The following is a 15,172-nucleotide window of genomic DNA, read 5'->3' on the forward strand; positions in this document are numbered from 1 at the left end:
TGTGGATATACAGTTTTCCTTGCAGTTTGTTGAAGAGATTATTCTTCCCCAATGGAATGGTCTTGACATCCTTGTTGAACATCAGTTGACCATAGATATGAGAGTTTATTTCTGGATTCTCAATTCTAATCCATTGGAGTACCCTTATGCTAGCACCACATTGTTTTGATGATGGTAACTTTGCTTTTTTAAAAAAAATAATTAGTTAGAACTGGGCCTTTGTTGCGTGCAGGCTTTCTCTAGCTGCAGCCAGCAGGGACTATTCTGTAGTTGTGGTGCACAGGGTTCTCATTGTGATAGCTTCTCTTGTTGTGAAGCATGGGCTCAGTAGCTGTGGCTCAAGGGCTTAATTGTCCTGCTGCAAGTGGGATTCTAGTTTCCAGACCAGGGATCGAACCTGTGTCCCCTGCACTGTCAGGCAGATTCTTAAACACTGAATCACCAGTAACTTTATATAGTATGTTTTAAATTTGGAAAAAGAGAAGCTAACGGCAAAGAAGAAAAGGAAAGATATACCCATTTGAATGCAGAGTTCCAAAGAATAGCAAGGAGAGATAAGAAAGCCTTCCTCAGTGATCAGTGCAAAGAAATAGAGGAAAACAATAGAATGGGAAAGACTAGAGATCTCTTCAAGAAAATTAGAGATACCAAGGGAGCATTTAATGCAAAGATGGGCTCAATAAAGGACAGAAATGGTATGGGCCTAACAGAAACAAAAGATATTAAGAAGAGATGGCAAGAATACACAGAAGAACTATACAAAAAAGATCTTCATGACCCAGATAACCACGATGCTGTGATCACTTACCCAGAGCCAGACACTCTGGAATGCAAAGTCAAGTGGGCCTTAGGAAGCATCACTGTGGACAAAGCTAGTAGAGTTGATGGAATTCCAGTTGAGCTATTTCAAATTCTAAAAGATGATGCTGTGAAAGTGCTGAACTCAATATGCCAGCAAATTTGGAAAACTCAGCAGTGGCCACAGGACTGGAAAAGGTCAGTTTTCATATCAATCCCTGAGAAGGGCAATGCCAAGAAATATTCAACTACTGCACAATTGCACTCATCTCACATACTAGCAAGTAATGTTCAAAATCCTCCAAGCCAGGCTTCAGCAGTACGTGAACCATGAACTTCCAGATGTTCAAGCTGGATTTAGAAAAGGCAGAGGGACCAGAGATCAAATTGCCAACATCCATTGGATGGTAGAAAAAGGAAGAGAATTCCAGAAAAACATCTACTTCTGCTTTATTGATTATGCCAAAGCCTTTGACTGTAGATCACAACAAACTGTGGAAAATTCTGAAAGAGATGGGAATACCAGACCACCTGACCTGCCTCCTGAGAAATCTGTATGCAAGAAGCAACAGTTAGAACCAGATATGGAACAATAGACTGGTTCCAAATTGGGAAAAGAGTATGTCATTGCTGTATATTGTCACCATGCTTATTTGACTTATATGCAGAGTACATCATGCAAAATGCTGGGCTGGATGAAGCACAAGCTGGAATCAAGATTGCCAGGAGAAATATCAATAACCTCAGATATGCAGATGACACCACCCTTATGGCAGAAAGTGAAGAGGAACTAAAGAGCCTCTTGATGAAAGTGAAAGAGGATTGTGAAAATGCTGGCTTAAAACTCAAGATTCAGCAAACTAAGATCATGGATCCAGTCCCATCACTTCATGGTAAATAGATGGGGAAGCAGTGGAAACAATGCTTGACTTTATTTTTTGGGTTCCAAAATCACTGCAGATGGTGACTGCAGCCATGAACTTAAAAGATGCTTACTCCTTGGAAGAAAAGCCATGACCAACCTAGACAGCATATTAAAAAGCAGAGACATTACTTTGCCAACAAAGGTCCATCTAGTTAAAGATATGGTTTTTCCAGTAGTCACGTTTGGATGTGAGAGTTGGACTACAAGTAAAGCTGAGTGCCGAGGAACTGATGCTTTTGAACTGTGGTGTTGGAGAAGACTCTTGATAGTCCCTTGGACAGCAAGGAGATCAAACCAGTCAATCCTAAAGGAAATCAGTCCTGAATATTCATTGGAAGAAATTAGGCTGAAGCTGAAACTCCAATACTTTGGCTACCTGATGTGAAGGGCTGACTCATTGGAAGAGACCATGATGCTAGGAAAGATTGAAGGCAGGAGGAGAAGGGGACAACAGAGGATGAGATGGTTGGATGGTATCACTGACTCAATGGACATGAGTTTGAGCAAGCTCTGGCAGTTGGTGATGGATGGGGAAGCCTGGCATGCTATAATCCATGGGGTCTCAAATAGTCAGATACAACTGAGCGACTGAACTAAAATTTGGAAATTGTGAGTCCTCCAATTTTATTCTTCTTTTTCAAGATTGTTTTGGCTATTCTGGATCCTTTGAAATTCCATATGAATTTTTGAATGGCTTTTCAGTTTCTGCAAAAAGCACCATTGGAATTTTCATAGGAATTGCACTGATCTGTATATCACTTTGGGTAATATTATCAACAATATTTAGTAGTTTTCCATACATAATCTTGCATCTCCTTGGTTAAATTTATTTTAAGTATTCTTTTCCTTTTGGTGCTTCTGTAAATGGAATTGTTTTCTTATGGATAACTTATTTTTGACAAAGGCAATATAGTTGAGAAAAGATCTTTTCAACAAGTGCTGCTGGAACTACTGGATATCCACATGTGGAAACCAAAAACAAAAGACACAGGTCTTTCATGCATACCTCAAATCATGTAGAAAAATTAACTCAAAATGAATCATATTCCTAAACATGAATACAAAACTGTAAGTCTAGATTTCTAGAATTTTAGAAGAAAATGTAGGAGGAAATCCTTGTGACCTTCAGTTAGGCAAAGACTTCTTAGATATGACACCAAAAGTATGCTCCATTAAAGGACCAACTGATAAATGGGACTTCACCAAAAGTAAAAATTTGCTCTTCAAGGGGAATTGCCTGGTGAACCAGTGGCTAGGACTCGGTGCTTTCACGGCCGTGACTGCATGGCATGGCCAAAAAAAAAAACCAGAAAAAAACAGTCCCTGTCCTGCCTCACCCTTACTCTTTAAAGACTACTATTAAAAGATTGAAGACACAAGCCACAGATTGGACATGTATTATTTAATAGAGAAATTTCTTCAGAATATATGAAAAACTCTCAAAGTTCAAAATATGAAAAAAAAAACCCAACCTAGTTAAGCATGGTTAAACAAAGATTTTAATGACACTTCACACATATTTGGGCTTCCTGGTGGCTCAGTAAAGAATCTGCCTGCAATGCGGGTGACCTGGATTCAATTCCTGGGTTGGGAAGATCCCCTGGAGAAGGGAATGGCAACCCACTCCAGTATTCTTGACTGGAAAAATCCATGAATAGAGGAGCCTGGCAGGCTACAGTTTATGGGGTTGCAAAGAGTTGGACACAACTGAGCAACTAACACTCACACACATTCGTTTCTATATAAGCACACAAATATATGTTCATCATTAGTCATTAGGGAAACAGCAATTAAAGCACAATGAGATACTAGTACATACCTATTAGAATTAATAATAAAAAGACTGAACATTCTGTGCTGGCAGTAACGTGAAGAACCTGAAACTCTTATACATTGCTTGTGGGAATGGAAAATGGTACAACACAATCACTTTGGAAAAGTTTGGCGACTTCTTCAAAAGTCAAACATGTACCCAACATAGTTACTATATGATCTAGCCAGGGAAAAGAAGACATATGTCCAAACAAAGACTTGAATATGAACATTTATAGCAGCTTTGTTATAGCCCCAAACTGGAAACAATTCAAATTGTTTCATGAACAGATGAATGCACAAATTGTGGTATTTACATATTAGTGCTTCCCTGGTTGACTCATCCTTAAAGAATCTGCCTGCAATGTAGGAGACACAGGTTCAATCACTGAGTCAGGAAGATCCCCTGCAGAAAGAAATAACAACCCACTCCAGTATTCTTGCCTGGGAAATCCTATGGACAGAGAAGCCGGGTGGGCTACAGTCCATGGGGTTGCAAGAGTTGGACACGACTGAGCAACTAAAACCACCACTGCTACATATGATAAAATACTATTCAGCAACAAAAATGAAAGAATTATTGACACATGCAAGAACATGGATGGATCTCAAAATCCTTATGTTGAATGAAAGAAGCTCAACAAAAAGTATATATATATGATTTCTATATGTAAAACTCCTGAAAATGCAAACTAATCTGTAGTGCTATAAAGTACCTATGTTACCTGGAGAAAGAAATGTAGGGGAGGGTTGGGAGAGGTTGTTAACAAAGAAGCATGAAGAAACTTTGGGGCATAATGGATATCTTCACTATCTTTAATGCAGTGATGCCTTCAAGGCTTTATAATATGTCAAAACGTATCAAATTATGCATTTTAAATATATACAGTGGGTCTGAAAGATAGAAGGGATAGAAGGGATAGGCTACCCACTCCAGTATTCTTGGGCTTCCCTTGTGGCTCAGCTGGTAAAGAATCTGCCTGCAATGTGGGAGACCTGGGTTCAATATCTGGGTTGGGAAGATGCCCTGGAGAAGGGAAAGGCTAGCCAGTCCAGTATTCTGGCCTGGAGAATTCCACAACTCTATAGTCCATGGGGTTGCAAAGAGTCGGACACAACTGAGCAACTTTCACTTCACTTCACATGTCAATTCTGTATCAATAAACTTTTTTAAAAGCTACCAATCTGATGTATAGTTAGGTTCATTTGTTTTAGTCTTCAAATTTTAGGAGTTGCTTTTTAATTCTGTTTCTGAATATGTAAAATAATTGCATTTCTATAGACAAAATTATATAACCAGTTAAATTCAGGGAAACATTCCTTTCATATTTTCACTTCTACAATGTTCCCTTCCTATCTCCAGAGGTAACTTTTTCTTTTTGCAATTTCTGTTTTATCATCTAGAGTTGCTTTTTTATATGCATTTATATTCCCCCATTTTTTGGCCATGTTTTGGCCACAACATGTGGGATCCTAGTTCTGCCCCCAGGGATTGAACTGGTGCTCTCTGCAGTAGAAGCTCAGAGTTTAACCTCTGGACTGCTAGGTCAGTCCCCTTCCCAAAACAAAGAATTGCACATTATGTAACCTATACCTTTTGTTTTCATTTAACAATAAATTCTGGAAATTGCTGAATATTCTTCTTTTAAAAAATTCTTTTATTTATTTACGGCTGCCTTAGTCTTTGTTGCTTTGCTCGGGCTTTCTCTAGTTGCTGCGAGTGGAGACTACTCTCTAGTTGTTGTGCACGGGCTTCTCATTGCAGTGGCTCCTGTTGTCTCAGGGCACAGGCTCTAGGTGCACAGGATCCAGTAGCTGCAGCACGTGGGCTCGGTAGTTGTGCCTTGTAGGCTCTGGAACGCAGGCTCAGTAGTAGTTGTGGTGCCTGGGCTCAGTTGCTCCATGGCATGTGGAATCTTCCCAGACCAGGGATGGAACCCGTGTCCCCTGCACTGGCAGGTGGATTCTTATCCACTGCGCCACCAGGGACATCTCTCCTTTCTTTCTATTTTAAAAAATATTTGTTTACTTTTTTGGCTATGTTGGGTCTTATTTGCAGCATATGGGATCTAGTTCCCTGACCAAGGATCAAACCCAGGCCCCCTGCATTGGGAGCCCAGAGTCTTAACTACTGGATCACCAGCGAAGTCCCTCTCATTTCTTTTTATATGTGCATAATACTCAACTGTGATTTGTCACTGATAAACATTTGCTATTATAAATACTAGTGCAAGAAAATAACCTTGTTCATAAGTGATCTCATATTTTTGCCAGTGCATCTTTGAGACAGATTCTTAGAAATGGAATTGCTGGGTTAAAGATAAATATATGTGTAACTTTCCTAGATAATGTCATGTTCACTACAGAGTGGTTGCTGTGTTTGGCATCCTCACCAGCAACATATGAGTGTCTGTTGCCCCCTAACCTTGACAAGTGAATATGTTACGAAATACTTGGGTCTGCCAGTCTGATCGATGAAAAGTGGTAGTTTGATGGAGTTTGCTTATCCCACTAAAAGTGAGGTTGAATATCTTTTCATATGTTCAAGGGCCATTAAATTTTTTTCTATGAACTGTTTATGCCTTTTGCTCAACTTTCTGTTGTCATTGGTTTTCTCTTTTTAGAAGTTCTTTGTATAGTAAAGTTATTAACCCTTTGTGATTTAAGTTGTCACAATTTGTCACTTAGGTTTTCACTTCATCTATAGTGGGCTTTCTCTGTGTATATGTGTGAGAGAGAAAAATTTGGACTCTTTCTCCAAAGGGTGTTCTTTTATTTTTATGTTGCCAAGTTTATCAATCTTTTCTTTTATAGCTTCTAGACTTGGATCATAGCAAGAGTTCTTTACATGCACACACACACATCTTTTAATCACGTTAAGGAAATATCCACTGACTCTTACTTCACTGAAATTTTAAATCAGAAATGGATATGAATTATGACAAACGCTTTGTTGGCAACTGGAGAGAAGCATATGACATTTCTTCTTAGAAATATTACTATAATAAGTTACATTAATAGATTTCTTAATACTGAATTATCTTTTTTTTTAATGAGCATCACCTGGTTATACTTTAAAAAATGTACTCTATTTTCTATCTTATTTAAGATTTTTGAATCAATATTCACAGGTGAGATTGTTATATGGTTTTCTTGTGTATATGTGTGCAATCTTTATCATTTGTTTACTAAGTTCATTTCATAAAATGTTTTTAAAAGTGTTATCCTTTTCCTATGACCCAGAATGTGTAAGTAGAATTAAGATTATATTTAGGAAAACTATGCAATGGTTTGAGTTATGGGCTGAACTAATCACTTTTTAGTGGAACATCTTTTTAACCTGAAAGAACAACTAACAAACTATACTTATTCAGATTTGGGTATTTGATAGACATTTTCTCAAAAATATACAAACTGAGTTTGTCATTTCAAGGAAAACAGGTGACTTAGTGTAATACTTATTGCCAATGATAAAACTCAAACTTTCAGATGAAAATAAAAATTTTGAGAAACTTGTATCTGTAACTGTGTGCCTGACTACTTCCCAATACTCAAAGATTTTTCTGGTGAGATTGGTAATGATAGTAACAAAGGTGATTTTAAAATATTATAAAATGAGTGTGTCAATATTTAATATTGTTTCATGAAATGTGTCAATGTGTATAACTCAGTGAACTAGTATTTTCCAAATGACCAATTTGGTCTAAATGTAAAACGTGACAAGTTCATTGATACAGTGCAGCTAGCTTTTAACAAACTCCCACTTCTTAAATGTTGATGTAGTGTCAAAGAAAAATATTAACAAAATCTAAATAGGTGAATAGTGGACTCACTGGAAAAGATCCTGAAGTTGGGAAAGATTGAAGGCAAAAGGTGAAAAGGGCAGCAGAGAATGAGATGGCTGGATAGCATCACTAACTCAATGGCTATGAACTTGGGCAAATTCCAGGAGATAGCGGAGGACAGGGAGACTTTGCTTGCTGAGACCCACCGGCTCGCAGAGTTGGACAGCACTTAGCGACTGAACAATAGGCTCTAGGGAAATACTACTCTCTTTTCCAGCTACATACTTGAGTGAGTCCAGATCTTTACACGCTTCAACCAAAACAGTATACTGTAACAGAGTGATTGCAGAAGTACATGTGTGAATCCAGCTGCTTTCTATTAGGTCAGATTGTGTGTGTGCACGCGCGCGCGCGCACACACACACACACACACACACACACGCATGCTCAGTTGTGTCCAAGGCTTTGCAACCCCGTGGGGTATATAGCCCACCGGGCTCCTCTCTCCATGGACTTTTCCAGACAAGAAATACTGGAGTGGGTTGCCATTTCCTTCTCCAGGGGATCTTTCTGACCATGGGATTGAACCCACATCTCCTGCATCTCCTGCGGATGCTTTACCACTGAGCTAGCTACCTAGGAAGCCCAGGTAGCCGGTGTTGTTCATTCGCTGGATCCTGACTGATTCTTTGCCATCCCATGGACTGCAGCACGCCAGGCCTCCCTGACATCATCAGATGCCTGGTCAGATAGTAAGAGATTATAAAATGGTAAAATAAAAGTGATGCCACTCTTCTCACTAAATTATATTTATTTTGGAACATATAGTTATATTTCACAGGTTATGTTACCACTTAATGGGTTTATTATTGTTGTTTTCAAATAAATTAATAAATATTTTTAACTTTTCAGTTTTAATTGCTAATATGGTGAATATTGATAGATACAATCCACAGAAACCAAAACTTTGTAGGGAGGGAGTCTTCAATATATATATATATATTTTTTGCCACAGCATGCCTGGGATAGAGGATCTTCCTTCCCCAACCAGGGATCAAACTGTGCCCCAGCAGTGAAGCGCAGAGTCCTCACCACTGGACCACTGGGGAATTCCTTTCAATACTTCTTAAAAGTTAAAAGAGTTCTGAGACCAAGAAGTTTGCAAATCAGCATTTGTTGACTTCCTCAAGAAAATTTCATGTTCACATTTTTTTTTGGTCAGCTACTTTTATAATTGAACAGAGCCATAAAATTCTTGGATCATATTTTCTTTTTGAAAACCTTGAAATGCATCTTCATTGTTTCTAGCATAAAATGATTCTGTAAGGAAGTCTTATGCCAATCTACTTTTCTTTTCCTTATAAATGGCTAGTATTTGTTGTCTGGATGCTCAAAGGGGTTTTCCTTATCTTTTTTCCCCTTATCTTTAAAGACTAATTTAATAGCTTTACTAGAAAATGTTTTGGTTTTGACTGTTCTGGGTCAGTTTTCTCCTTTGCAATAAATATGTAGACTTAGTTCTTATTTCAGGAAAAATTTCTCAAAATTTTGTTTTAAATATTTGTTCTGATACATTGCTCTAGTTTTCCTTGCGGGAATAACCGTGTGTGTAAAATCTCATTGCTTGTTCTCTATATCTCTTTCTCTTGAAAGTTTTTATTTTTCTTTTTAGGAAAACCGTCCTCCTTTCAGCATTATTTCTGAAAAAAAATTTTTTTAATTTCCTTGATACTGGTTAGTTCTCATTCTGTACAAATCACTTTTTAGCTTTTCTATTTCTGGTTTACACTGTTCTTTAAAAGCATTTATTATTTTCTTTATTTCACTTGAAAATAAAGTGAAAAAAGAGAGAAGAAAAAAATTACGTTAAAGTTTTCATCAGCTTTGTGACCACATTTTTCTAGTGTATTACGTCTACTTGAATATTATTAGGTTTGTTTTCACCTTTTTGTTTGCACAGTAGCACGTTTGGGATTCGACCATATTTCTTATCTTTTTCCAATTTTAAAAGAAGTAGATTTTCCCGGACTCTACTTTCGTCTCTCGGGCCCCGCCCACTCCCGGGCCCCGCCCACGCCGCTCACACACCGTCGAGGGACACGCCCAGCTGTTTGTCTCTCGCTGGTGCCAGACTCTATTTTTTCCCGCCATTTCCAGCTCTTCTTGAGAGCTGGTTGATTTCGGTGAGATCCGAGGCCCTCCGGGATCACTGCGGTCAAACAGGTAGGGAATGTAGTTTAAAAAGAGCTATTGGTAAATTTGAGCCTTTGCCTAATCTCCATCGCCCTTAGAAATAGGGCGAGTCTTACCCTCACAAACCCTGTTAACGGCTCTTCTTTGAAAGAGTTCATTTGGTCAACCCATTTGATTAAAATTCTTGCTCCGCCTAACTGGGAGCATTGTAACTGGGACCTTTCCAGTGGTTCTTTAGATTCACTTCTGGGAGAAGTTAGTGTTTCTGTGAGCAACAAATAGAAATCTGAAGCGCGTGCCTCTGTGTAATGTCTTTGCGTTGAAACGTTTGCATGCTTAGTCGCTCCAGTCGTGTCTGACTCTGACCGGATGGACTGTAGCTCGCCAGGCTTCTCTGTCCAAGGGATTCTCCAGGCAAGCATACTGGAGTTGTTTGTCGTGCCCTTCTCCAGAGGATCTCCCCCACCCAGGGATCGAACCGGTGTCTCTTTACAGATCCTGCATTGGCAGTCGGGTTCTTTACCACTAGCGCCATCTGGGAAGCCCTATTGAAATATTTATTCAGTGTTTTTGTCCTGAATCTTGCCCTTGTGTGACAAAAATGTTAAAGTGTGGCGCAAACTAGCCAACATCCTTTGAGCAAATGTCTCCATAAACGACTTTATAACGTTTTTAAAGAAAAAACATAAGTGGGGAAGAAAATTTACCCTCTGTTTTGTTTTTTTCCCCCAATTTAATTTTAAATTAAAATCAAACCTGTTTCATTCTTGTAGAATATTCATGAAATTAAACATAAATTCATTAAATATATGAACTAATGACAGATCTGTATCAGTTCTGTATTTTTAATGTCAGTTTCTTCATTTCAAATCTTGCTGTTCAGTGAATATCAAATGCATCTTTTATTTTTATTTTTTCAAATGCATCTTTTAAAAAAGGATGGGATTGGACAAAACGTTAAATGATTTTTAAGATCACTTTTAGATCTATGATTCTGAGGTTCTGTGGAGTAGAAGAAAATGTAAACAATCTGAGACGTCATTCAAAAACCATCTTTCTCATAGATAAAATGTGTCCCAAGTGGTTAATATGTGATCTTCTATATTTTGTCCACTACCTCCTCCTTGCTCCATCTTGCTGTATCACAGGAAACTATTAGGAAATAAGAAGATGGTTCTTTTTTTTAAAGATTGTTTTTTCTAATTACAGATTAATACCTGAATTAATACAGAAAACTTAGAAAACAAAACGGTGTAAAGACAGCATATACATACAACAAATATCCATAATCTCACCATTCAAAAAAAAAATCATCACTGTCCTGTTACTTTTCTGAATATGTATACTTTTTAGAAAATGGCATTGCATACTCTGCAGTCTGCTTTTTTACACTTTAGAGATATATCTTACAACCAGTTGAAATACTCCACAAAAATATGCCCATATTCCAATAAGTTAGCAGAAGCTGAGCAAGCATTAAGTAGATTTTGGAACAGCTATAATTATGTTATAGTAAATATAATTATGTTATGCCCAGAGTTGTTCTCTCTCTTTGCTGCAGAATGGATTGGTTTCACTGCAACCGATGTTTCCGAAAAGATGGGGCCCATTTCTTTGTCACCAACTGTGGCCATATTTTCTGTAAAAAATGTGTGATTCTGGGTGAGTGACTTAACTGTTTGCAGATTCAGGCAAAAATGTTTTAAACTTAGAAATAATGATTAGCCATTTCTCTGTGTAACTTGGAATAAATATCACTTAGGAAGTCAAATGTGCTGTGAGTATAATAGGAAACTGTTGATTATGAAAATTGGAGGAATCCATTAACAAAGAATGATTTAGCAAATGGAATATCTATTATTTGAACATCAAAAGGTGCTTGTCCATGTTCTGAAGCCTGTAGCAGGGAAAGCCACAAAATTATCAGACTGACTAGAGAAAAGAGAGAAAAACAAAAATGATGACTAGAAATTGGGAAATTGGTTGATAACAAGAGCCATTTCTAATGGAAAGTGGTATAGTCTGTCAAGTTAATTTATTTAGAAATATTGACGATGATGATAGTGGTGAGTAATACCTTTGTGGTTTTCACGTGTCCTGATTTTGTTAGAAGGAAAGTTATGACCAACCTAGACAGCATATTCAAAAGCAGAGACATTACTTTGCCAACAAAGGTCCATCTAGTCAAGGCTATGGTTTTTCCAGTGGTCATGTATGGATGAGAGTTGGACTATGAAGAAGGCTGAGCACCGAAGAACTGATGCTTTTGAACTGTGGTGTTGGAGAAGACTCTTGAGAGTCCCTTGGACTGCAAGGAGATCCAACTAGTCCATTCTGAAGATCAGCCCTGGGATTTCTTTGGAAGGAATGATGCTAAAGCTGAAACTCCAGTACTTTGGCCACCTCATGCGAAGAGTTGACTCATTGGAAAAGACTCTGATGCTGGGAGGGATTGGGGGCAGGAGGAGAAGGGGGCAACAGAGGATGAGATGGCTGGATGGCATCACCGACTCGATGGACGTGAGTTTGGGTGAACTCCGGGAGTTGGTGATGGCAGGGAGGCCTGGCGTGCTGCAGTTCATGGGGTAGCAAAGAATCGGACACGACTGAGTGACTGAACTGAACTGAACTAATTTTATATATCCTTAACACAACCCCAGGAGGTAATTATTAATAGACCCACTTTACAAGTAGGGAGCTGATTCAAAGAGGTGATTTGACCACGTTCTTGTAACTGTTAAATCTTAGAAGTGGGACTTTAAGATATGTCTTTTTTTTTATTTAAGTGCTAAAATACTTACAAGGTATGTATGTATTCTGGGTATGTAGGTCCAGAAGAGGGACTTAGGATGCTTTGATCAGGGAAAATTTCATGGAAGAAGTGCCACTTTGGTAAAGTTTTGAGTAATAAATTGGAGTCTGCCAAGCGAATTAGGCAGGGAAGATAATTCTAGTTTAAAAGAACATCATGTATAAAGGAATATAGCATCATAAAACTTAGTACAGGGAAGTACACAAGGTTGGGATTGGTAGAACATAAAAGAATAAGATGAGAAATGTGAGAGATGAGGCTAGAGAGGTAGGCAGTGGCCAGATGATGGAAGGCTCTATCTACCAGGCTAAAGAACCTGAACTTTATCCTGCAGGTGATGGAGACCTGTGGCAGTTTCTTTGTTTTGTCTTTATCTTAAATAGAAGAATGGTTTGGATGTGCTAGCTGATTTTGGCAATAATACAGGAGGAAGACCCGGAAAACTTTATCCCCAAGGAAAAAGAGTCAGGTTAGCTCACCTCTGGAGAAGCTTTTTTGAGGTGTGAATCTCATGACCCTTTTAAGTTCTCTGCTAATGTGACAAAGCTATTACTATGCTAACAGCAGCTCACTTTGGAGCAGTTTGTCTCAGTGAAGCACATGTCATATGATGTTTTCTCCTGACATGGCATTTATCTTAATCAATAACCAGCACCACTACTAAAAATTCAACTTCAAAGGAAAATTAGGAATTTTAATTCTCAAATCTTTCATGTTGAGTCAATTAGACAATGAGGGTAGGAGAGCTCCAAAATGATATCCAGGAATACTAGCAAAGTGCAAACAGGGCAGGAATAATTGGAGAATTTCTTCAGGTACCCAGTGTGTGCCTACTGTCAGGGAGATGGAATAAAAAAATAATAACTTAAAGTTGAGATCATTGGTACTCTTTCTGCTGCTGCTAAGTCACCTCAGTCGTGTCCGACTCTGTGCGACCCCATAGACGGCAGCCCACCAGGCCCCGTCGTCCCTGGGATTCTCCAGGCAAGAACACTAGAGTGGATCGCCATTTCCTTCTCCAGTGCATGAAAGTGAAAAGGGAAAGTGAAGTCGTTCAGTCGTGTTCCACTCTTCGTGACCCCATGGACTGCAACCTACCAGGCTCCTCCATCCATGCGATTTTCCAGGCAAGAGTACAGTAAATGTACACCCCTCAATGACTGCTGGGAGGCAACTGTCCCTTATTTGTAGAAGAAAATTGGGAATTTATTTAAAAGGAATGGGTAGAGGTACAGAGTGAAAGCCTTACTTCTTATCAACATACAAGTTTGGAAACGCTGATTTCTGGCATGGTGCTCAAGTTGAGGTCCTTTTTTAGCACAATGACATTCTGAATTCAGTAAGAACCTCTTTTCTTTAGCTAGCCAGCTTGACTGTTGCCACATACTTTGGGAGAATCTTACTTCATGCCCGTGAGAACCAAACATTTTTTTCCCTTTCCTCCCTAGAAAAATGTGCTGTTTGTGGAACTGCCTGCAAGTATCTGGCTCTTTCTGATAATGTAAGTTTTTCCTTCTCTGTCACAATCTTATCCTGTTTCCTGGTGTATAGGAAGTATACAAAGAATACAGTGACTATGAACTGAAAGTTGGGGGGAATTTCCTGTCGGTTCAGTGGTTAGGACTCAGTTCTTTCACTGCAGACCTGGGTTCAATCCTTGGTCAGGAAACTAAGATCACCAAGCTACACCATGCAGCCCCCAAAAAAGAAACAAAATGCATAGATAACAATTGAGGTGGAAAAGGAGGTAAACAAGAGATAGAAGAATTATTTGTGGATTTGTGGCTACTGCCACAGAAGTGTGAGGTAAGGAGGATTAAGACATACAGTCTACATCTCCTGGTTCAGTAGTGATCACACTCTTACCTAGCACAGTGAAATTCTATCTGGTGCTTTAGAAAGGGTGGTACATCTTTAACCATATTTGCCAGTATTTTATTTCATTCCATTGTGATGTGTCTTATTCTCTTGATAGCTGAAACCTCAGGAGAAGATGTACTTCAGAAACCCTGTGGAGACAGCTTTGCAGTACTTTAGTCACATCTCTCAGGTATGAGAAATAACAGTGAAGACATTCTGATTTTCCAGGCAAGTTATAATTGCATCTTATTTCTTTTCCAAAGGTTCTCTTTAAACTGCATTCATACATTTGTATACAGTGGGGAGAAATTGGCTGCCCTATTTGCTTTCTTCCCTGATAATACAAATCTCAACAATTAACTTTTTACTGACCCAAAATCTGTGATAGGCTGTAAAAAACACTATGTAGCTCAATCTTGTAGTTCCTAGTTCTATTAAGTTATTTTTGAGGGTAAAGATGCCTCTAGGCAGCTTCATTATCCTTCTGTGCAGATTTAGTAAATCTTCTAAAAATTTCTTTGAATATATAGGTCTGACCCTGTAGAGGACTTAGCAGCCTGGCTTTCAAAGTTTTGCTTATAGACCTAAGTTCAAGAAGGGATTTCTTGTTCTCTATTCTTATTTTTCAATAACCTTTCTTAGTAATGCTTATATATTTAATTCTTAATTTAGTATTTATAATTAGTTGTCTGAACTTTAGAAGATGTTTTTCTTTTCCTGATGCATGATATGTTGTCATGCTATTGACTCAGTCAGGAGCAATCGAGTTGTGGAAGGAGGTGAAGAGGAGACAGGACAGATTTGAGAGAGTTCCCAAATTGTAAAAATTTCGGTTTTTCACTTTCATTCTTTAGTTCTCCACCAAGATCATTTCATGGCCTCATGGGATTCTTATCTGGGCATGTTTCTTGAGATTTTATCACTGTTTTTCTTCTCTATTCTTCTCATTATTTTGAGAGTTATTCTTTTATTAAACATGAAGATGGT

The 15,172-nt window shown here is 38.5% G+C and overlaps 1 protein-coding gene across 3 annotated transcripts in view; it reads left to right on the top strand.

The window, feature by feature from the left end:
• Positions 1 to 9,331: 9,331 nt before the first annotated feature.
• RNF212B (ring finger protein 212B) overlaps positions 9,332 to 15,172 on the top strand; it is a 30,996-nt gene continuing 25,155 nt past the window's right edge. For 2 of the 3 annotated variants that reach the window (XR_015135175.1, XM_086322434.1), the window contains exons 1-4: positions 9,332 to 9,543; positions 11,075 to 11,175; positions 13,774 to 13,826; positions 14,301 to 14,375. Coding sequence is in view for 1 of the 3 variants with exons in the window: in XM_086322434.1 (XP_086178560.1) it covers positions 11,076 to 11,175; positions 13,774 to 13,826; positions 14,301 to 14,375 (228 nt within the window). In the remaining 2 variants the exon portion in view is untranslated. The remainder of the gene's footprint in view (positions 9,544 to 11,074; positions 11,176 to 13,773; positions 13,827 to 14,300; positions 14,376 to 15,172) is intronic. The other variant, XM_086322435.1, reaches the window with a different exon arrangement.

This window comes from Bos grunniens, chromosome 10, assembly GCF_055505025.1.
Source record: "Bos grunniens cultivar Pamir isolate PY7600 chromosome 10, Bosgru_T2T1.0, whole genome shotgun sequence".
NCBI classification, from domain to species: Eukaryota; Metazoa; Chordata; class Mammalia; order Artiodactyla; family Bovidae; genus Bos; species Bos grunniens.